This window comes from Rosa chinensis, chromosome 1 (genome assembly GCF_002994745.2).
Source record: "Rosa chinensis cultivar Old Blush chromosome 1, RchiOBHm-V2, whole genome shotgun sequence".
Classification (NCBI taxonomy): Eukaryota; Viridiplantae; Streptophyta; class Magnoliopsida; order Rosales; family Rosaceae; genus Rosa; species Rosa chinensis.
The window spans coordinates 34,834,934-34,858,220 of NC_037088.1; the positions used below are offsets into that span (position 1 = coordinate 34,834,934).

General features: G+C 39.4%; 1 protein-coding gene across 1 annotated transcript; it reads right to left on the bottom strand.

Annotated features, from left to right (window-relative positions):
* Nucleotides 1–8,137: 8,137 nt before the first annotated feature.
* LOC112165638 (aspartic proteinase CDR1) lies at nucleotides 8,138–9,469 on the bottom strand. The gene has a single exon (XM_024302231.1). It carries the CDS (start codon nucleotides 9,467–9,469, stop codon nucleotides 8,138–8,140), a length of 1,332 nt encoding a protein of 443 aa, XP_024157999.1.
* Between the last annotated feature and the right edge of the window lie 13,818 nt (nucleotides 9,470–23,287).

A 23,287-nucleotide genomic window follows, 5' to 3' on the forward strand; every position in this document is an offset into this window, starting at 1 on the left:
ACCTTAAGCCCAAACCATTGACACAACTGCATCAAAAGTGAAATTGAAGGTGAAATAACCTTTCCCCATAGGGATAGCTCGCCACTGCCCAATCTCTCCCCACACTTGGCATAGCTTCTTGTGAAGATCTGCAGGAGAGTAGGGTTTTTCACCAGAAGCCAGATGAAGTCGAGCCAGTAACATATGCTTACATCTATCTAATCCCACTTGGTAGCCTTCCTCAGAAATCGTTACTGTAGTCTTACCATCATGGATCATAGGCGATGGTAACTGAGCAAGCGAAACTACCGGTTGCGCCACCGCCGAGGTGCACACCGCATTTCTTATTATTATTACTAGCCTTTCTGGATACTTATTATTACTAGCCTTTCTGCACACCGCATTTCTTGTGCTCATGCAGAAAATGCGGTGTGCAGAAAGGCTAGTAATAATAATAAAAAATATGGATACTTTTTCTTTGAAAAATTGGTTGAGTCTTGCTCTCCTGGCTTACCTGAAGTCCGGCCAGAGCCTACCTGTACTAGAATAGGGTGAGCGTTTACTTGCAAGCAACACTTGAATGCCATGTATATACCTGACATCATGATCATCTTAACAAGGTACCTTTGCTTGAAGCTACTAAATCGCTTTGGTGTGCATGGATGTAGGCCTCGTCAACGGCCCGGACCTTATTATATTTTTAAATAATGGCGGGCCGGGCTTTATTGTAAATCGAAGGATCAAAGCTCGTCCATATAAAGCAGGCTTTTTCGGGCCGGGCCTTGTGGGCTTTATTTATAATAAATATTTAAAGACACTAATTTTTTTATAAATCTATATTTATATATCATACATTCCAAAGAATAACCTCTATCAATTCAAAGAAAATGGGAAAACCGACCGTTGAATGTGATTATTACAATAAATTATGCGTGTGGTTAAAAATGTAGTCAATTTCACCATAGTTTCCAACCCGATCGGATTGGTCAACCGTAGTCATTTGTATGTTTTCTTGGTTGACCGATGGCATAACGACTGCGAAACGTGCTTATTTTTTATATCATGTTTGTAAATATTTCATCAATGGATGTATGTGGACATAAGATAAAAATTTCATTTTTAATTACAAATACATTGGTCTATACCAATTTGCCTCCTAAAGTTGTATGACTTATACATTGCATTTAAATTGTTGGGGTTCATTCTAAAGCAAACATGAAGTGGAAAATGAATTTGGAGAAACCGACCGCTCGATGGAGAGATTGTAATGTTTTATGGTAGTTGTAAAAATTTTAACCAATTTGGTTCTCGTTTCGAATTCGATCAACTAGATCAAACTTAGTTACTCTTATAAACTTATATTTATATATCACACACTCTAAAGAGCAACCTCTATCAATTCAAAGAAAATGGAAAAACCAACCGTTGGATATGATTATTACAATAAATTATGAGTGTGGTAAAAAATTTAGCCAATTTTACCATATTTTCGAATCCGATCGAATTGGTCAACCGTCATCACTTGTATGTTTTCTTAGTTGACCGATGACACAACGACCGCTAAACGTGTTTATTTTTCCACATCACGTCTATAAATATTCTATAGATGGATGTGCGTGAACATAAAATAAAAAATTTAATTTTAATTACAAAGACATTGGCCTATACCAATTTGCCTCCTAAAGTTGTATAACTTATACATTGCATTTAAATTGTTGAGCTTCATTCTAAAGCAAACATGAAGTGACAAATGAATTTGGAGAAACCAACCGCTCGATGGAGAGATTGTAATGTTTTATGGTGGTTGTAAAAATTTCAGCCAATTTAGTTCTCGTTTTGAATTCGATCAACTAGGTCAAACTTAGTTACTCTTATAAACCTATATTTATATATCATATACTTCAAATGGTAACCTCTATCAATTCAAATAAAATGGAAAAACCGACCGTTGGATGAGATTATTATAATAAATTATAAGTGTGGTAAAAAATTTAGCTAATTTCACCATATTTTCAAATCTGATCGAATCGGTCAACCGTAGTCATGACATGTAAAATATATATGGATAGAAGTATGAGAACGTCCAATTTCACCATAAGCCAAATTACAACAAATTCACACTCACACACACACACACACACACATATAATGATGATGTGGCACACCAAATATTTCCAAATATATGTGCAGGGCCTTCTAGATTTCCATCAAAGCTGAACTGCCTTCACTTAAATTGCCATAACTCCTTCTAGAAAAGTCAGAATCGCAAACCGTAAAATTTTTCAGAAACTAGATACATGGAGCTTTCAGTGCATATAGAGTACAGCTCCTAATTCTATCCAAGCAGCTCCCAGTAATTCAGCGAAGTTCGGTTCTGGACATGAACTTGTAAAAGATGTTGCAGATTCCCATCGAAGCAGAACTGCCTTCACTTAAATTGCCATAACTCCTTCTAGAAAAGTCGGAATCGCAAACCGTAAAATTTCTCAGAAACTAGAAACATGGGGCTTTCCGTGCATATAGGGTTCAACTCTTAATTCCATCCAAGCGGTTCCCAGTAATTCAGCAAAGTTAGGTGTTCTGCACAACAGTTTCTGTGTTGCAGATTCTCATTCAAGCTAAACTTCCTTCACTTAAATTGCCATAACTCCTTCTAGAAAAGTTGGAATTGTAAACCGTAAAATTCCTCAAAAACTAGACACATGTGGCTTTCCGTGCATATAGGGTACATCTCCTAATTCCATTTGAGAAATTCCCAATAATTCAGCGAAGTTAGGTATTCTGCACAACAGTTTCTGTGTTATTTATATAATATTTTTTGTTTGCGGGGTTTTACAGGCCGGGCCGGGTTTTTGGGGGCTTTTGATGGGCCGGTCCACTACCCACCAAAGCGGGCTTTTTGATGGGTAGGGCCGGGCTTTTGGCCCTCAGGGCCGGCGGGCCACCATCGGCCCACTTGATCCGCGGGCTTTTTGATGAGGCCTAATTTTAGCTAGCTCAATGCAACAGCATTCTAGCAAACTATTTCTATCACCAGCAGAATTCTAGCTAGTTTAATGCACCTGCATTGTAGCTAACAATTGGAGTGGCTCTTAGTACTTTTAAGAACAACACAAGAGCATCAAACCACCTTTTTCCAATTTCCCTTAGGACCCCAATCCCGCAATATATGCTGATAAAGAGATGATATTGAATTGTAGATGCTCCTGCAGATACAATGTAGTTGTAATCTGATATGAAATCGACAGAGTAGTGAGAAGTTGATATGGAAATATGGAATTGACAAAGCATCTTCAATTTCCCAGTCTAAACGTTAGACTAATATGCAAATAACCCATGATTTCTAGTTGAAGACCCAATTAGCATCTTTAATGAAAACCCAGATAAGCTCAACCAAAACAACAAATCAATGCAAAAGGGCAGTAAACATTAAAGCATACAGTTCCAATTACAAGAACAATCTTCCAGCTACAACCAAACCGAAAAAGATTGTTAACAAAATCAAACAGTGTGCCTTAGCTAAACTAGAACATAATTGACATATGCAGGAGACTAAGGTTTTCTTGGAAAAAAAAAAGGAAAAAAGAAAAAAAAAAGGTTGATTCTTATAGACCATAAAATTTTGTTTGGATGACAATTATAGCAGATTCACAACTAGAAAAGCTCTGATCCTAAATCTACTAAACATACAATGTGAGACAGTGAGCTATAAATATATATATATATATATATATTTTCAAAGCTAAAAGATAAAACAGAAAACAATGTGCATAACCCTTTCATTCCTCTGCATGTTTGAAAGATGCGCAATTCCATTGCTTATCCCATTCCCATTTTGTGTATAGACAACACCATTCTGTTTCTGGTGTCCACAGTAGCTGGTTTTTGCTTGACCTGTCAATCTTTGTTGTCGGTTGGGTGACTGATTACTACTTCCCTGAACAATCCAAGCTTACTTAGTTAACTAACATAGCTCAAGCATTGTCTCTTATTGATTAATAAAAAATAAAAATAAAAGGGTACATGCTCACTTAGTTGATGCATAATCAAGACATGCTAATAAATAAATAAATAAAAATATTCAAGTGCTAGGGATTCTACCATGACATTGCCAGATAGCTAAAATGTTGGTTCAAACCAGTAAAACTAGTACACAGTTTCTTAGTGACATACTTTTCTAACTACAAACCCATGTAGATATAATAGTAGATATCTCATCAAGAAGTTTGACCCGACTTGAAGCAGAATTTAAACAATGGCAAGCTTGCAACACATATTGGGTGGAATTGATGTTAACTGATGCAACTTAATTAACTTCATATATAAACCACTACCTTGTGCAAGTTGGTCCCATTTGCTGCCGCTTTGTAGTTTTCAATTCTAGAGGCATTTAGAGATGCAATAGTTGTGTCCAGATTTTGTTTCAATGAGCCATTCTCTTGATTCAATATAGAAATTTGATCCTGTCAAATGCCAAAAGTAATGTATGGCGCGCAATTTAGTATCAAAAATGGCAGGGGTGTAAGATTTACAAATCCAATTACCTACCTGAACAAGTTAAACAAACAAATAAATTGAACACTATAAGTTGATAGAAGAGCAAACAGATTCCTCTTTTTCCTTTAGCAAAGCTGCATAGTTTTTTGATAATGCTTTAATTTCTGCCTCAGATTCCTTAAGTCTCTTAATCTCAGCTCGGTATTGTTCAATCTAAAAGGACATAATAGAACACAATAAAATTATTAGTCACAAAATACTCCATCAAATAAGATAAACCAAACAACAGCAGCAAGAGGAGACAAAGCATAACAGAGAACAAAAGATAACAGCAATGACCAGTATGTAACCCATCAAGACTATAGACAAATGCATACACAACTCAGATTCTTCACAGGTACAGATGTCAAAATTAACAAGGATATACATGCAACAGACTACTGCCTCGTTTATAAAAACTATCTATCATTTATATCCATACTGATAGTCATGCTTTTGATTCTTGTAGTTGATACACACATCTCAAACCAACTTTCCAACACCTAAGTTCCTAGAAGTTAAAACTGCTGCTGGTAGTAAGATAAAACACTAACCTTGGGATCTTCATATATGGATCGAGCATCCACCTCCTCCTTCTCTACCTGACTTGCAGAACCACCATTGGGATCTTCATTCAGAATCAAAAGACAAAAAAATAAGATGTTAGATAATGTTGATGAATATACTTACTAGAAACATCAAACCTCAAAACTAAAATACAAAAACCCAGAATCAAAGAAGAGAGATCATGCAGAAACATATTAAAGCATAAAAAATGAAGTTAGTCAAAGGTTTTATTCAGAACTAGTTAAGAAAAGTTAAACCAGCACAATCATGATTCATACTTTGAATAGACTCGGTGGGATCCTTTGCATGCCCAGCAACCAGAGCTGTAGAGGCCACGGCGACGAAGAAAATCAACCGAACAAGAAGACGAATATAAATACAGCAAAAGGGAATCGAGATCTGGCGGCTCGGTTTCGGTGGAGCCGGCGCTTCACCGCCATTGCCAATTGTTACCTATAGTTCAATCAACTTCAATAGAAAGAGGGGAAAAAAAAAGAGAACCAAAATTATTCCGAGAGAGAGAGAGAGATATATATATATTGGCTAGAGCGATGTGGTGGTCAGAGAATCAGAATCCATCGGCAAAGTAAAACGTGAGTGAACCCAGGTGGAGGAGATGTGGGGATTTGGGTCGGTATATCGGGGAGGAAAGGTGGAGTGAACCAGATGGAGGACTGAGAGAAAGGTTTCACGAGAGAGAGAGAGAGAGAGAGAGAGAGAGAGAGAGAGAGAGAGAGAGAGAGAGAGAGAGAGAGAGAGAGAGAGAGAGAGAGAGAGCGAGAGAGAGAGAGAGAGAGATACGAGTTGCGGGCCCACTGAGAGGTCTTTGGTGCCGTTAAGGAAGGTTTCAGTGGCGGCGCAGAGGATGGGAGGGAAGTTTCGCTGAGTGTGTCAAGAAACCCTAGATTGCAGATTGCAGATTGATGATATCGAATCTGCCATTGCTAAACCTCCAGGGAAAAACCCTCCGACTGAACACTACCTTCAGAGAGGGTGGGTTAGGATTGCGACGAAGAGAGGAAAAATTACGGTTAGGGTTATAAGGTAGAACGTCTTAGGGGACTGTTTGGGGGTGGAGGTTGATTCTCGAAGAATGTCTGAGATTGAGAGAAATTGAAGTTCTTCCGGGGCTAGATCCATGGTCGATTCAAGAAAGATCGAAGCTTTAGGGCCAAAGATCGAAAATTTGGGGAGATTTTGAGAGAGAGAGAGAGAGAGAGAGAGAGAGGAATATTGGGAAAGGAAGAAGGGGAAGTGGCAAAAGAAAGGTGGAATGAACCCTGATCGAAACATTACCACTCAAGTTGTTTGGTGGGAGATTTCAAGTTCCTCCAACAACAGAAAATTAACGGACCGTTGTATGTGTGTATGATGACAAAGCAGGGTAGGATGGAAAATTTGCCGCCTGTGCCTACATAGGTTTCATTTGAGTGAAACTTTGCCGCACTGTGCAACTTGCTTCCATACTCAGACAACAGAACTATGACAATCTGTTGTACAAATTTGTGCATCTTTTATACTAGGTGTACCTAGTAGGATTCCTCAAAGTTCACACAACATTTCGTTATACAACGGATAATAAAAAATTGTTGTGTGGATAGTTCAAATTCCATTTTGGGGCTTGTTCTGGGAGGGACTTATGTGCTCGTTTTCCCTCCATTCTATGCCTCTCATTTACACCACAGAAACTTCTTAACTCAGTTGTGCAATATCTTCCAAAAGAAAAGGTTTTCAATTTGCTTACATTCACACAACAGAAATAGATTTGTAGCATTGTATGATAGAGTTTGTGTTAACACACAACAATAGATTTGTGTTTTGTTGCCTAATGAGTGTTGTGTGTTTCGATTTTTATAGTAGTGGGTGTTTTTAATTTGCTGGGGTAAGAGCTACTGCAAAAACAGCAACAAGCATGGCCCGTGGCCCATCATTGTACTGATACTATCCCAACTTAACCAATCTTTAGGTGTTGGGTTTTAATCACAACAGGCATCCGTACAATTGGGTTAGTGCCATCCATTTATAATATTTGTCACTTTTCTAATATGGAATCTTTTCTCTCCAACATGCCCCCTTCACATTCAACCTAACTCTAGGACTACATGTGAAATTAATTGGCAATATAAGGAACCCAAATTCGGGTCCATGATAATTGGAGATGCAATTGAAGATCGAGGGACACGCTCTGATACCATGTTAAACAGCGATAAGCATGGCCAGTGACCCACTAATTCATCACCTTCATTCGAAATTTTATTAATAAATAGAAAAAATACAAAGAAATGGGGGACTAGGCCTAAACCAATTCCACAATACACAAACCAAAACATTAAAGCACTAATACAAGAACCAACTAAATCCAACAAACATATTGAAAATAAAACAAAGTCCTAACGAAACCTATAAACACTTACTGAGGACAGATCACGCCCATATGGGCCAGCTAATAAGCCAGGTAAATCATCCCACCAGCTAGAGCATACATTAATAGCACCATAGTTTGCTACATCATGTCTTAGGCTTAGTCACGTAGACGAATTGAATACATTAATTGAAGTAAGGGTCAATTAGAATTGTTGTTCATTTGGGTTTTAATCGATTCTATTTGTATACGATACATTCATGTTTGGATAATCAAAGTTTGATTTCCTTAGTAGCCATGGCTTCCTCCATGGTTTCGTTTGGGTTATAATCAAAGTCTGTTTGTATGATGCATTGAATACATTAATTTTCTATTTCCATAGCTCCTCTGTTGCTGTATATAATCTATTAGAATACCTTGCTTATATAGCTAACATTAACCCAACCCATTTTCAATTCCTGACTATGTCCCTGCCCGCCAATATAACAAAGAAAAACATAGAGAACAGAGAAGTATTGTTTAGGGACAAAAGAAATAAAAAAAAAAAGAAGAAGAAGGAGAAGATATCGAAGTTAAATTCATTAGATTGAACAAGAACATACGTACGTACAATGAAACTTTAGCTGATGCTAAAATGAACGATCATAACAATTGAAATGAAAAACGAAAGGAAATGCAACAGCTAAATACAAATTACACCTTGGTGCAATCAGTTGGCTTGAAGGACACAGTCTTCTTCTTAACGTCATATCCCACCAAGAAATCTGCCTGGGCCACGTTCCCATAGAGCGAAGGAACCAAAACCGCCGGAGCAAAGGCAAAGCACAAAGCCTCGTCGCTCACCCTAATAAAGGTATTATTTGGCTTCAACTTCACATTCCCGCCACTGAAATGCACAGTAATATTTGGCAACTTCAAATACTTGGATTGACTCACCTTATAGCAAAGGGGTATTCCAATCTGAGAGTCGTTCACGCGCTCCCCGCCGACAACCTTGTCAACTACTTTTTCTAGTTTCGAGTAGAAAGATGGCTCCAGTAGGGTTAGCGTGGTGCCGGAGTCGATTATAATGTTACCCTTACTAGATGCTGAAGATGATGATGAGTAGGGAACTTTCACTTTGCCAACGCTGATAGCCTTCAATGTCAAGAAGAAGAAGGTTTTTTGGGTTGGGTATTCGACAATGGGAGTGGACACAACGCCAGAGCCGGAAACCACAGCATTGTCACCAAAGTTCAACTTGCTTGTTTGGTTACCTTCCCAGGCAAAAGGAACTAAGCAATACGAAAACTTTCCATCTATAGAAGTACCCAATTGGGTAATAAGTGACTCGTCCCCACCTCCAAGCCCAACTATGCCAGTCTCTTTTTTGTCAAAGGTTCCAGTATTGTTGTGGCCACACCCGATTATGGTTTTCGGGAACGAAACGTTTCTCCCGGTAGTGGAAGGTAGGGTTAGAGTATCCACGGCAAGGTTTCCGATTGTGTACTGAATACCATAGTCCACTTCGTATTGGCAAGCCGAACCCGAACCACTCCCCTTGGCGGGGCACCTGCCTTTTAGCTCAGTGCATTGGTTTGAAGAGCAATGAATGGTTTTGTAAGTAGATGATTTTGAGGGGTCGAAAATAGGATCAGTTTGCGTGTAGCAATTAACACAAGGCTCGCATTGCGTCCAAATGAGGTCACTGCCAGTGTCTGCGATGGCCGTGATCGAAAATGGAGGTGTTCCGATTGACAACTCCATGAGGTAGTCGCCGCGGTTGCTGATTAAAGTGGATTCAGCTTGGTTAGGCTGAGCTACCGAATAGTGATTTGTTGGTTTTAAATGGCTGAGTCGGCCGAAGGAACGGTGAAAGGCATTCTTCAAGCGTTGGGATGGAGTTTCTGAAGGGTTGTAGAAGGGAGAGCGAGGTGAGTCACGGTGAATCAGGTCCACGGTGAAGCCTCCTTTAGCAGAGACCGAAATGAAATCAGAGACACAGAGAAGAAAGAGTGCAAATGCTGTTGTTGCTAGGGCTGCCATGACTAATTAGGCAACTGGTTTTGTGACATTTGTGGTACTATTATATAGTGGGTGAAAGAGAAAAAAGAAGGCAAATGGTTTTGCTGATATGATTTTGCAAAGCATGCATGAATATCAGTTAATATCGGAATTAAATTACTATATGATTTTGATTGTCCAGATTAGATTGCTTTCCCTTTATGCTTTGATTGTATGAATCTCATCATTGAATTTTTCCTGTAAATACATAAGTTTCCATATTGAAGGAAGATTACAAGTTAACTGAAGTAACCCAGGATTTTGCATGAATTTAACCCAAAAAATGATTAGGTTAATGGGCTTAAATGTGGAGGAATTAATGCCCCATGCACCAACCTTATCATGAGTGGTTAAAATTGGTGGTGAACTGTCTTTGGCTTTTTTTTTTTTTGGTATAATGAATTGTCTTTGGCTCTTTGCCTTGGAAGAATATATAAAGATTTTTTTGAATAATGAATATATAAGATTACAGATAAGTTTAACTAATCGATGATTTATACTTGCATGAATCTTTCTCAAAGGTATGATCAGGTTAATGGACCAAAAATTGGATCTATATGGGATTTGACTTCCAACAAACATATATGGAAATAACTCTTGTAATGGCTAGAATTCATGAGGTGTGCTTTTATTGACTCTCCAGATCCTTACTAATTATTGGAGGAATTAATTATAAAATATCACCAAATTAAGAAGCTATTTTCATTTTCATACTCAACTATCAAATATTTGGATTTGCATGACTTAAGTTTCATTCCATTAGCATTTTGATAACTTGACCACTAAAACCGTTAAAATATGCTGATAATCAAAGACATTTGTGTCAATTCATCAATTTTGTAAGTAAAACTAAAATTTCTTCATTGAACTTTTTAATTAAAATTAAATTTTCTTCATTGAGATTGTTTCTTGGGGAGTGAAATTCATACTCCATAAATTACAATCCACACTCCATGTTTTCTTTTATAGTATCTTAATATCACATGTTTACAATCCACACTACAAAATGATAAAACTGAAGATGTTAGAAAAGGAAGTATGGAGTGTGAATTTCACTTCCCTGTTTCTTTTTTGGTTCAAAAGGCTTGTTCATTGATGCACACCAAGACCAATGGATTGCATATATTGAATTGTTTCTTCTGGATAAACTCTAGTCCCTTCTCTCCCAGGAAAAATTGTTTTGGAGGCAACGAGCAAAGGTGAGTTGGGTCAGAGAAGGTGACAGAAACATAGGTTTCTTTCATCGTAAGGCAGCAAACCAGAAACGTAAGAATGTTATTCATGGTTTATTCGATGACCAAGGTGTTTGGCATGATGATGATGATGATGGAGTGGAGCAGGTGGTTACGAAGTACTTTACTGATATGTTTACTACTTCTCTGATTGACATGGATGCCATGCTTCAAACTCTAAATACCATACAGCCTTGTGTAACATCAGCAATGAATGCTCAACTTTGTGAGCAATATTCGGAGGAACAATTTCGGATTGCTCTATTCCAAATATATCCTACAAAATCACCAGGGCCAAATGGAATGCCCCCATTATTTTTCAACACTATTGGAAAGATACTGGGAAGGATGTAATAGAGCCTGTGCATAACTTTTTACATATCGGGCTGTTGTTAAAACATGTGAATTTTACTCACATTTGTTTAATTTCAAAAGTTGACAATCCTCTGAGGATGTCAGATTTACGGCCAATTGCCCTTTGCAATGTTCTCTATAAAATATGCTCGAAGGTGATGCGCTCAAAGCAAGCATATAATTTAACCCTGAAAATGTCATCGTTAGTATAGAATAAGTAGGGATCGTTCTAACTGGGGGCTGAGGGTACACTTGTAATTGCAAAAATAAATAAAGAATTAATAAAAGTATAAAGTATAATATTTACAAAATATATACAAATAACTAAATAAAAGGGGGATTTAAGAATTAGAGTTTTGAAAATTCAAATAAATAAAAGAAAGAAAATGTAAAAACACATATACAAGGGTGGAACGCAAGGAACAAAGATCAAATCCACAATCATATGAATGAAATCCAATCACAATTCCTATAGTTGATCTTCTATGTCATGAGAAAGAAGTTGACCATGTGAAACATTAGAAAGCAAACGATTTCCCATTTTTTACTTTCCTTGAATAATTAATCTAAGTGAAAGAACCTAAATCAATCCTATTGAACATGCAATCATAGTCTAGAAAGCTAGCTAATCAAGAACACATTCAACACATTAAGAACAAAGAAAGGATTTCAACCAAAGTGCACAACCTAGTTATGAATAAGTTCACCTATTTGCAATCCTCAATTGATTTTGACTTTTGTCCAAAGCCTTCACTACTTAAATTTGCTCCAATTACATGCATATATCCTAAGTTGGCCACCAAAGAACACAAACATGCAAAAGTTTTCTGTAATCCAAAATCAATCAAGCAATCTCACATAAGCAACATATAAATCAACATAAAGAAATCGTAACTTTATTTCAAAACATATAAACGGGCTTAAACTTTGCCCTAAACATCATGTTAACTAGAATTCATAACTCTACAAATCAAACAAAGGAAAACAGAAGAAAGTATGAAATACACCGTGGAAGATGGATGACAAGCCTTGAGACGAAGAACTTGAAGATCCTTGAAAGCAAGCAATCTTCTAGGGACAACACAAGGGTGGATGGCGGCTAGGATCTTGATGTATTGCATGACTTCTTCTCCTCCTTGGTTGAGACGCAGAGCTTCTGAAGACTAGAGAATGGAGATAATTTTTCTAATGTTTATTTTCTAATGGAGAGAGGTGTGTTGTGGTGGTGTCTAGAGAGGAGGCTATATATAGGGGAAGGCAAGGCTTCATGAATTTAATTTCCAAAGTATTTTCTGGTTGCACCACACAGCTTCGACCAATCACGTAGCGCCACGTCAGCTCTGCCATGTCACTCAACCAATTAAAAAGCTCCAAAATCAACCCCTAATATTTTGTTGCTGATTTTCCCATGATTTAATCTGATTTTATTCACAATTTTCGGCCAAATATCTAGGCACCTTTTCTCCCTTAAATCTCTCCATGGCTTTATCCTTAACATCCTCCCCTTGATTTTCTCTTGATTTTCACATTACAATTGCAGATTTTATTCTCTAATTTCAGCCAACATATCTTGAGGGAATTAAGGAACGAATCTAGACTTGTTTTGAGCCTTTTCTTGTTGCACAATCCCATGAAACTCTCCCAAGATTTTCTCAACGTAATCTCCTTGATTTTCACATTATCTCCATCATTTCCCATGGCAAAATCAGATTTAATTTCCCAAAATATCTCCAACGTCGTCTTCAAGCCATGATGTCTCCTAGTGCCTTCAGGTTTCCTAGCCTCATCAGGATTCCTAGTTGGACTAGGAAAACTCCATTTCTTCATTTCATCTTATTTCCTTGTCATTTATTCCAATGTACATAGAAAATAAAAACTAAATTAAAATTTATTTATTTAAGGAAATAACTAAGTAAAATATGAGGAAATAACTATTAAAATATCGCATTAAAATGCTCCTATCAGAAGGCTATTGCAAACAGGCTTAAGCTTTTATTGCCAGAAATCATTTCACCTTTTCAAAGCGCTTTTACACTTGGTAGATTGATTACAGACAATATCATTGTTGCCAATGAGGTTGCTCACTTTATACACAACAAAAGGTCAGGGCATGACAGTTATATGGCTTTGAAATTGGATTTAAGTAAGGCATATGACAGAATGGAATGAGAGTTTCTCAGGAGGGTGTTGGAAAGATTTGGTTTTTCTCGCGTTTGGATTGAACTTGTAATGCAATATGTAAACTCAGTAAAGTATTCTTTTTTGATTAGGAGAACACCTAGAGGACTTCTTACACCTAGCAAGGGTTTGAGGCAAACTTACCCTTTGTTACCTTACTTGTTCTTGATTGGTGCAAAAGGTTTTTCAGTGCTTGTTGTAATACCCTACATATATTATGAAGATGTTTAAAAATTTGTTCGATGGTCTAAAATCAAATATCAATTTTATGGGCCGGGATTCACGTGATGACATGTTTGTAGGAATTTCGGAGAATTTCTGAATACTTGGTTATACATAAATCAATAAAAGAAGAAGAGGGAATTAATCGAAATTTAGATGGTGCAATTTGGGCCGTTCATCCCAGCACCGCCTAATCTCTACCATCTGTCTTAAGTATATATAACCAGATGGAAGGCTGAAAGCGGCAGTCCCTATCTTTGGGTCTCTTTGGAACCCTCTCGAGAAAGATCTCTCGCCCTCTCTCTTGCAACTCTTGCCTTCCCCCTCTTCTCTTGCACGGTTGCACACCCAACCGAAATTAGAGACGAATCTCTCTCTTTATAGCTTAGATTCTAATTCTGATTTCTATGGTACAGTTCAACGCAATCTAGCTTTCTCTATCTGTGTATTAGTACCACCGCCAGAGGTAAAGTCATGGATCATTCGATTTAAATTCCATTGAACTTGATCCAGGTATGGATCTAGTAGATGGTGTTGTCTTATTTTTCTCTTCTATTAGTTTCGGGTCGGGTTGTTACACTTCTGTAGCAGAAACAACATCTTGGCTTGCTACCAGGTATTGAGGTTTGTCATGGTGCCCCTTATGTGAATCACTTACTTTTTATAGATGATAGTATGCTATATGCAGAGGCTTCACTTGAGGCATGTTATGAAATAAAAATGTGATTGATACTTAAGGCAGAGCTTCAGGACAACTTGTGAACTTTAATAAATTCTCAGTTGTGTTCAATAAAAATGTTGGCACAGATTTGTAGGAGGAAGTGGCTTCGTTAATGGCAGTAGAAATAGTGAAGTCTCATGAAAGATATTTAGGGTTGCCAATTTACGTGCGACGTAAGAAAACAACAACTTTTCATTACATAAAGGATTTGGCTAAGAAGTTAAAGAGTTGGTAAGGGAAAATGCTCAGTGGAGCCGGAAAGGACATTCTAATCTGGGTTGTTGCTCAAGCCCTTCCAACATATGCCATGAGTGTATTTCAATTGACAAAAAAAAAGTGTGGATTTGGAACAAATGTGTGCAAGGTTCTGGTGGGGAAGCACATATGAGATACATTGGAAAGCTTGGGACAAACTTTACCTTCCTAAAGAAAAGGGAGGTTTGGGATTTCAAAGCCTATCTTATTTCAACCTAGCTATGCTTGCAAAGCAGGCTTGGAGGTTAGCTAGCAATCCGGAGTCTCTCATTACTCGAATTTATAAGGCAAGATACTTTCCTGATAGTTCTTTCTGGCATGCTTCGACCCATAGTGCTCCATCTTATTCTTGGAGGACCATTTTTGGGACGAAAGATTTGTTAAAATCAGGTTCATATTGGCAGGTGGGTGCTAGAAATATTGTGAGTGTTTGGACTAATGCATGGGTGCCAAGATTACCAAATTCAATTTCCATTTCTAGTCGGACAATGTATAATGAGAAAATGATAGTTTGGGAATTGACTTGTGCACCAGGCTTGTGGGATGAGGCTAAAATCCGGTCCTTGTTTAATGGGATAGAGGCAGAAGCTATCTTGGCAATCCCTCTCTCTAAACATCTAGTGCATGATAGAATTGCATGGAGACTTGAAAAAAAAGGAAAAAAAAAATGATAGTTCTCGATAAAGACAGGTTATAGACATGCTTTTTCTGATAATGTGGAGAGGCCAATGATGTTGGATGGTACAACCCCTCAAGAATTGCTAAAGTGAATATGTGGAAGATTTGTCACAATATACTTCCTTCTCTAGAGAGGTTGGTAACAAAACATGTTACTCTTGACTCACAACTTTGTGTTCTTTGCATTGGGAGGATTGAGTCTACACTATATTTGTGCTAGGATTGTCACTTTACTCATGGAGTCTTATGCTCAAATGTTACGCTGGCTCAAGTATGTTTCATTACTGAAACAGATGGAATGGGAATTTTGGAATGGATTCTCTTTTGTCCAAGTATGTTGTCTTTAACTCTGTTTGATCTTTTCATCTTTCTTTTGTGGAGTGTGTGGAAAGAAAGGAATACTAGAGTTTAGGAAGGTAAAGCTAAGAGTGTGGGGATGTTGTTTTATTTTCCACTTCCATGATACAAGATTATATCTATCATAATTCTTGTAATCTTGGTCATGGTACAGGAGCTGATAGAGAGGTTCATTGGCAATGTCCTCCAATTGGTTGTGTCAAAATAAACATAGATGGGGCATTTGTGATTGCTTCTAAAGCAGGTGCCATTGGTTTGGTCTTGGGAGATAGCTTAGGGAACTTTCTTGTGAGTAAAGGAAGGCTAGTGTTAGGTTTGGTCTCGGCTGATTATGCTGAACTTCTAGCATGCAAGGAGGCACTTGAGCTCATAATTGAGCAATCTTTGCAACCTGCAATTGTGGAGACAGATTGTTTGGTTATTAAACAGCAGCCATCTAGCTCTGGTGTTAACTTGTCTAGACTGGGGCGTATATATGAAGACTTCGGAGTGCTTTAGGAAGCACTAACTAATGTTCGGATAGTGCACACAAGAAGAGATGCAAATAAGGCAGCTCATTCGATGTTTGCACAAGCGTCTGCTACATGCCAGGCTTTTTTTTATTCTTATCTTCCTTCTTTTCTTCATGAGGTTATTACTCATGAACTTTGTAATCACTAGCTGCTTCCTTTTTAATAAATTTTGACACCATTCATCTAAAAAAAAAAAAAAACGATAGCAATTGGTATGGCAGGTTTGGTTCTAATTGTTAGTTACTTCTTGCTAACTTCCCCATATTACCCTCATCTTTATACCCAACAAATCTCATTTTTGTACCTAGAAAATTTGGGTATTCTTCAAAAGAAACTATCTCCTATCATCAATTTAGCAGGAATTAATCTCATAATTGTGGTATAGCAAGGACAATTTTTTTTTTGAGGGAAATGGAATCAAGTTCCAAATATATTACGACGTCACTACGTCAAGGTAGAGGGTTTCAAGAAACTACTCATAGTACAAATTTAAGCACAATACAGATTGCGAAAAGCAGCCCAAATCTCCTAACTAGAAAAACTAAAAACCTAAAGGAACTGCAAGGAAAAATAAAACTTCCTAATCCTACACCATCCAAGAATGAGAACATTCAAGAAATAGATAGAGGACTAGGAAGTCAAAAGAAAAAACAAACAAGCTAAAAACAAAAGAGAAAACGAAAATACAAACCTACACAACCCGAAACAAAGCAACTATAATGAAGCATTAACGCCTAGAGACCCAATGGTGTACGTCTTTGCAAGCATCATAGCCAAAGCTTCGTCGAGTCAATGTAGATCTGTAACCCTAGCCCTCTTGAGGTAGGGCATTTAGCTCCTTTGAAGACGGCCTCCCAGCAGCCAATACTGAAGTGGGAGTAGATACAAGCCCAATCCGCTGACCACGAGGTCTGCCCTTCTTCTTCGAAAGTTTTCCATCAGTTACTGGGACCTCGACTAAGCCATCAGACAATTTCAGACGCTTCCCATCCTCGAGCCACTCCTCCTCATGAAGTTTTCTCACACCCAAAACCCTAGATAGGTGCCCAAAAAGACCAGCAGCTCCTTCAAGTCCAACGGATCCAGAGCCCAGCCCAACAACACAAACTAACTCAGCAATATTAGTAAAACCGGACCCAACAGCCTTAGTCAAACCCAGCCCAACAGTCAACCCTAATTTAAATTTAGGGTTTCCCTGCAAAAATCTCAGGCTAGATTTCTTCTCATCCTTGCCGTCTGCGTTGCCTCAACCTGCACGGCACCAGAAACCAGCACTGGGTCCATCTCAGCCAAACTGGACTCCGGCAGTTCCACAACCAGACTCAGTTACTCCACCGCCGTCGCTGTCATCACCAGCTTCCGGTCACACTCACCACCACCATGGATGAAGAATCCACATCCCTTGCAAATCCCATGACATTTTTCATACTAGAATTCGAGTTCCGCCGAAATCTCCAGCGAGAAGCATACCCTACGCCTAGCCCAGATGCGATGCATATCATGGATCAACCTGATTCTTTGGGTGACTTCCTCGCGTTGCAACGCCCCTTGATCAGCCTTGATAAAAGTATCCAACATGTTGCCAAGCCGGGTGAGAGCCTGATCGTTGCATATGGCCACTCTCAGACCCGTCACCGCCACCCACACCTCTAGAAAGTACAAAGGCACTTCTGCTAGATCCCCAACACCGTCGTAATCTACCAGCAATAAGATCAAGTTGCTGTAGTACCAAGGGCCTCCACGAAGAACACGGTGCTTCACCTCCTGCTCCTTGAATTGGAATACGAAGACCCCCCTCCTCTTCACGGGTCAGGATCCCTTCATACATCCTCCATATTCTAGACATCGCCGCCGAGAACGGCGGAATAGCCACCGACTTCTTGGTTAGTAGACATCCATACAGGTAAAAAAATGGGTCGCAGATTGCATCTCCACCCCCAACCAGGGTCACTACGACCTCCTGCAACAAGGCGAGAGACACCATCGTCCCCTCAGCCACCATCGCTGCACCAATCTCGATAAGTCTTTTAGCTACAAAGAAAACCCTAGTAAAGCAAAAGTCGACCTTTTTGGCTTTTATCAGATATAGTAATTCATAGCAAGGGCAATTGGTTGGGTGAATTTACCATTAATTATAGTGATTTTTTCTTTGATATAATATTTTTAGTTGGGTGAGTAAGAATATTTAAAAAAAAAAAAAACCGACAATAGAAGCAAACATTTGTTGAAAGTAATTTATAGAATAGTTGTGCTATTGAGTTTGCATGCTAAAAATAATTATCTTTTAGTTTATCAAAACCTTTACTATTCATCCTCCACAACAGATGAATTCTGTACGGTTCTTTAAACATAGAGCAAGACTAAAGGGCCTATAATCACATGAATTTTTCATGAACCCGTTGAATTTGTGAGTCGTATTTCAATATGATGAATACTCGATCAAAATGAAGTTGACCCGAAGGCTTGGTGGGATTGGATTCACAAAGATCAGAAATTTACATTTTTGTTGCTGGGTAGTGAATACATGGGTATTTTGGGAAAGTTAATTAATATATTTAAAAAAAAACTAATTGATGAGTGTATTAAGAGATTGGGAAAAATTCACCAACGGTGTCTGGACACTTAAGGGACTTTCAGAATGATACCTAAACTTACAAAGTTATCAATGTGATACCTGGACTCATTTTTTCGTATCAATGTCGTACCTATGACCAATTTCCGTAACGGCTCCGTTACGGAAATTGGTCATAGGTACGACATTGATACGAAAAAATGAGTCCAGGTATCACATTGATAACTTTGTAAGTTCAGGTATCATTCTGAAAGTCCATAAGTATCCAGACACCATTGGTGAATTTTTCCCAATTTTGCACGTGAGTCACTTAATGAAGACAAAATGACCGATTTACCCTCAAATTCTTTCTTTCTTTTCTTTTCTTTTTTTCTTTATTCTTCTTTCTTTCTGTCTTTCTTTCTTTCTTCTTCTTCTTTTCTGGTTTCTTCTTCCCCTGATTTGAATCATCAAGATTCAAATCATCTTGCTCGTCCGATTCCCACCGCCGCTGCGTCTCAATCCACCTTCATGCACCACAGATGTTTCTGGTTCCCCCAACTTCAAATCCTATAGCAAATTGAAATTGTGCATTGAGGCTTCACCGCACACTCCGAGTTCATCCTCGCCGCCATCGCCAATGACTTGACCACAACAACCTCCACCACCGCACAACAACGTCATCCTCCGCTGCTTCTCGATTGGGTTTGGGGATAAGGACTGCTTCTTCCTCCACCGCTAGCGAAATCGTGGAGGCTCAAGACCACATTCTAAGGGCCACCGGCCGGAAGGACAACCACAGCAAGGTTTGCACCACCAAAGGCCCCAGGGATCGCAGTATCAGGCTCGTCGCCCACACCGCCATTCAATTCTACGACATGCAGGACCGGCTTGGATACGACCAGCTTAGCAAGGTCGTCGATTGGCCGCGCAGGACACGCAGAACGTGAGCCTCAATTTCTCGATGGTGGAGGCTCCGAGTCCTTTGTTTACTAATCGGCGAGGCACAATGGTGGGTAGCAGCGGAGTGGCGAAGCTAGTGAATAAGAACAGCTCAAATTTTCTACAGGTGAGGATGGTGTTGAGGCCGAAGTTGTTAATCTTTGTCTGCCGAAAATTGCCTCTGATCGAAGTTGGGCTAGAGGCCGAAGTTGTCGGCTAAACTGATGAAGTTGCAGGTGAGGATGGTGTGGAGGTGGTGTTGCATGTCGGGAAGAAGGAGAGGATGGAGGGGTGTGATTGGAGCTGTGATTTGAGAGTGCAGGGCTGGCGGGGTCTGAGTTTCTGATCAATGGTGTATAAAAGGGGGTCGGAGGAGAGAACGAGAGTGGTGGTGGTCAAGTCATTGGCGACGGCGGCGGGGATGAACTCGGAGTGAACGGTGAAGCCTCAATCCAGAATTTCAATTTGCTATAGGATTTGAAGTTAGGGGAACCATAAACATCTGTGGTGCATGAAGGTGGATTGAGACGCAGCGGCGGTGTTTGATTGGCGATCGGCGGTGGGAATCAGACGAGCAAGATGATTTGAATCTTGATGATTCAAATCAGGGGAAGAAGAAACCAGAAAAGAAGAAGAAGAAGAAAGAAAGAAAGAAAGAAAGAAAGAAAGAAAGAAGAATAAAGAAAAAAAGAAAAGAAAAGAAAGAAAGAATTTGAGGGTAAATCGGTCATTTTGTCTTCATTAAGTGACTCACGTGCAAAATTGGGAAAAATTCACCAACGGTGTCTGGACACTTAGGGACTTTCAGAATGATACCTGAACTTACAAAGTTATCAATGTGATACCTGGACTCATTTTTTCGTATCAATGTGATACCTACGGCCAATTTCCGTCACGGAGCCGTTACGGAAATTGGTCGTAGGTACGATGTTGATACGAAAAAATGAGTCCAGGTATCACATTGATAACTTTGTAAGTTCAGGTATCATTCTGAAAGTCCCCTAAGTGTCCAGACACCGTTGGTGAATTTTTCCCTTAAGAGATTTGCTGGGTACATTTAGAATGATCCTTATTTATTTTTGTTTTGGTCTTGTTCTGTTATTTTGTTTTGCTCAACAAATTTATTCCAAAATAATGTATATTTTATAAACTAGAGATTTTTTTTTCTTTTGAGTAAATCCACGAGGGCGAAATAATATATTCATCACAAGCCAGAATAGGCCATTATATACCCTTCTGCTGCCATTTATAGACAGATAAGAAGCTAGTGGTAGTATCCACAAGTGGTACGTACATATAGTCCTACTCATTATACATTTAAATACGTAGAAGTAGCGGATACCTCCTTTCGGTACTACTCTAGAGGCGCTAGAAGTACATAGAGTGTTCCTAAAACAAGGAACATTATTGTAATTAGATAAACTAAAAACATAGGGATGGGCTGAGAGCAAAACCCTAGCCCAACTTATTCAGCTCAAGACAGATCTAAAGAGGGGCCCACGCAAAGTCAGCATTCCTGACTGGGTCCAGGCCCAACCTGCATCTCCACACACGCCCATCCAGTGAATAGTGATCCAGAATTGCTCCGCCGACCATGCCGTACCGGTTCCTCCATGATTCCACGGCCACGATTTAATTGCCAAGACCCAAAGCACTCGGAACCGCTCTACCACACCCAGCATCACCACAACTTTCCCCGATCCAGCATCTGCAATCCACACCGCCGCATAAACCACTCCCGGAAGGTCGTCGATACAGAAAGCAGCAAATTGAGGTCCCGGTCCCGCCGATGTAACCACCGCATCATAGAGATTGTACGCTAAACCTGATGCCCAAATCAACCTACAAAAACCTCACGCCATACCCCTCATAGGATCTCCTCGAACTCTAGCACTCATTCCCCTTCCGGCAACAGACCGCCCTGCGTCGGCGAGGCCAAAAGGCCAGCTTGGGTTGCCACCAGACGAGAGCGAACTCTCGATTTGCAAGCGCCTACCTTAGGGTTTAGCAGTCCCCGCCTACTTTAGGTTTTTATTTTTGTATTTGTTATAAACTAGAGAATAAGAGAGAGGATAGAAAAGAGAAACAAAATATGGAGAAGGTAAAGGTGTGTGTTTCATTCTCATTAGACCCTTTTATATAGGAATAGTGTTTACATCATAAGGACATAACTAATGAGTATTCACAGTGGACAACCACATATATATAATATTTGTAACACTCCCCCTTGGATGTGCACTCATAAATGTTATGGTGTTGGACGCGCTTAATGTTATCTCATCAAAAACCTTACCAGGTAACAAAAACCCAGTGGGATAAAAACAACCCTGGTCAAAGGACAAAAAGAGTGCATCACGCATATGTCCTAGTTAGCATAATTTTGAATGCTCCCCCTGATTGTTGCAAGCTTCAATCATGTATGTAATAAAATACATGCACCATGTATATTGGATATGGAGTGTCGATCACATATATAGGTGAGACTATGTGTGCTTTGCATAAAAGGGGACTCATCATGAATTGCACTTCTTGCAAAGGTTAGCGTAATAGGTAATACCAATAAAACTATGATATTTTTAATGAATCTTACCTGACATGATAAGAGTAAACCAATTTCATATGCTCAAATTATAGATAAAGATATTAGTTAAAGAATAACAATATAAAAGAACAACAATTGATACATTTACCTTTATGTTAAAGGAAAAGCACATTATGTGCCTTCGTCAAAGTAACTGACGAAGAGAGAATCAAGAAATTACAAATCACAGCTCAATCAGCATTTAGTATCATTATTATAATTGATATTTCCGTTGTAATTCTATCCCTATATAAATGGACTATGAAATGAAATGAGTAGACCAATTCTAATTTTCAATTTACTTTTACACATTATCAGCACTCTCAGAGTTAATATATAGCAAAAGAAAAAATTCTCAAAAAAAAAAAAAAACCCTAGTTTTGCTTTTTTTTTCCTTCTGCCGCCGGTCCTCTCAATAGCCTTGCAGCAGCATGCAAAGCCCTTGCCACTCACCGGCCTCTTGCCCAGCAGCCACCTTGCTGCCCAGCCCTGCGCGCACAGCCTACCTCACCCACGGCCCTCCCTTCCACACCTGCGCCCACACGCTGCTCCACCCGCGCTGCCCAATAGCCTACCCCCCGCATCAGCGCCCCAGCCACAATATGACTGCAGCATTAGACCCAATCCAGACCAGATCACCAACACATGCTGCCCAGCTCACTGTCGCTTTCCTACTCGCCAGTGCAGCCTCCACCTGCAAACCACCACCTATAACCCAGAAAACCAGAAGAATGAGATAGGAAAGAAGATGCGAAAAAAAAAAAAAAAAAAAAGGTGAGCCGGCCCAAGGAATAGATCCGGCCCAAATAAAAAAAGAAACAAAAGAGGCGGCCCACTAAAAAAAAAACAGTATCCCAGCCTGAGAAAAAAAAAAGAGAAGGGCCAAAGTAGGGCTGGGCACCTGAAACCGAAATCCCGATCCAGGCCCGAAAATTGGTGGGACGGTACGGGATGAAATTTGAAAAATGTCAGTCCCGACCCGACTTGTCCCATTCTGAGAAACCGGGCCCAGTACCGGTTCCAACCCAAACGATCCAGTTTAATCTCGTCCCGTCCTGTTTGGTGACGTGGCTATATCTGATTAGTCCTACGAATGGTTTCATGTAGGACTGAATGCACACAATCTCGTGAAAATTTAGCCTAAGTGTCTTCCTATCGACCATTCGACCTAATCCTTATCCAGTTATCGCCATTCTCTTCTTCTGTTCTTCAGTTTA

What these genes read in the sequence shown, in the direction of transcription:
- LOC112165638 (XM_024302231.1), bottom strand. Translation starts at nt 9,469, where the DNA reads ATGGCAGCCCTAGCAACAACAGCATTTGCACTCTTTCTTCTCTGTGTC.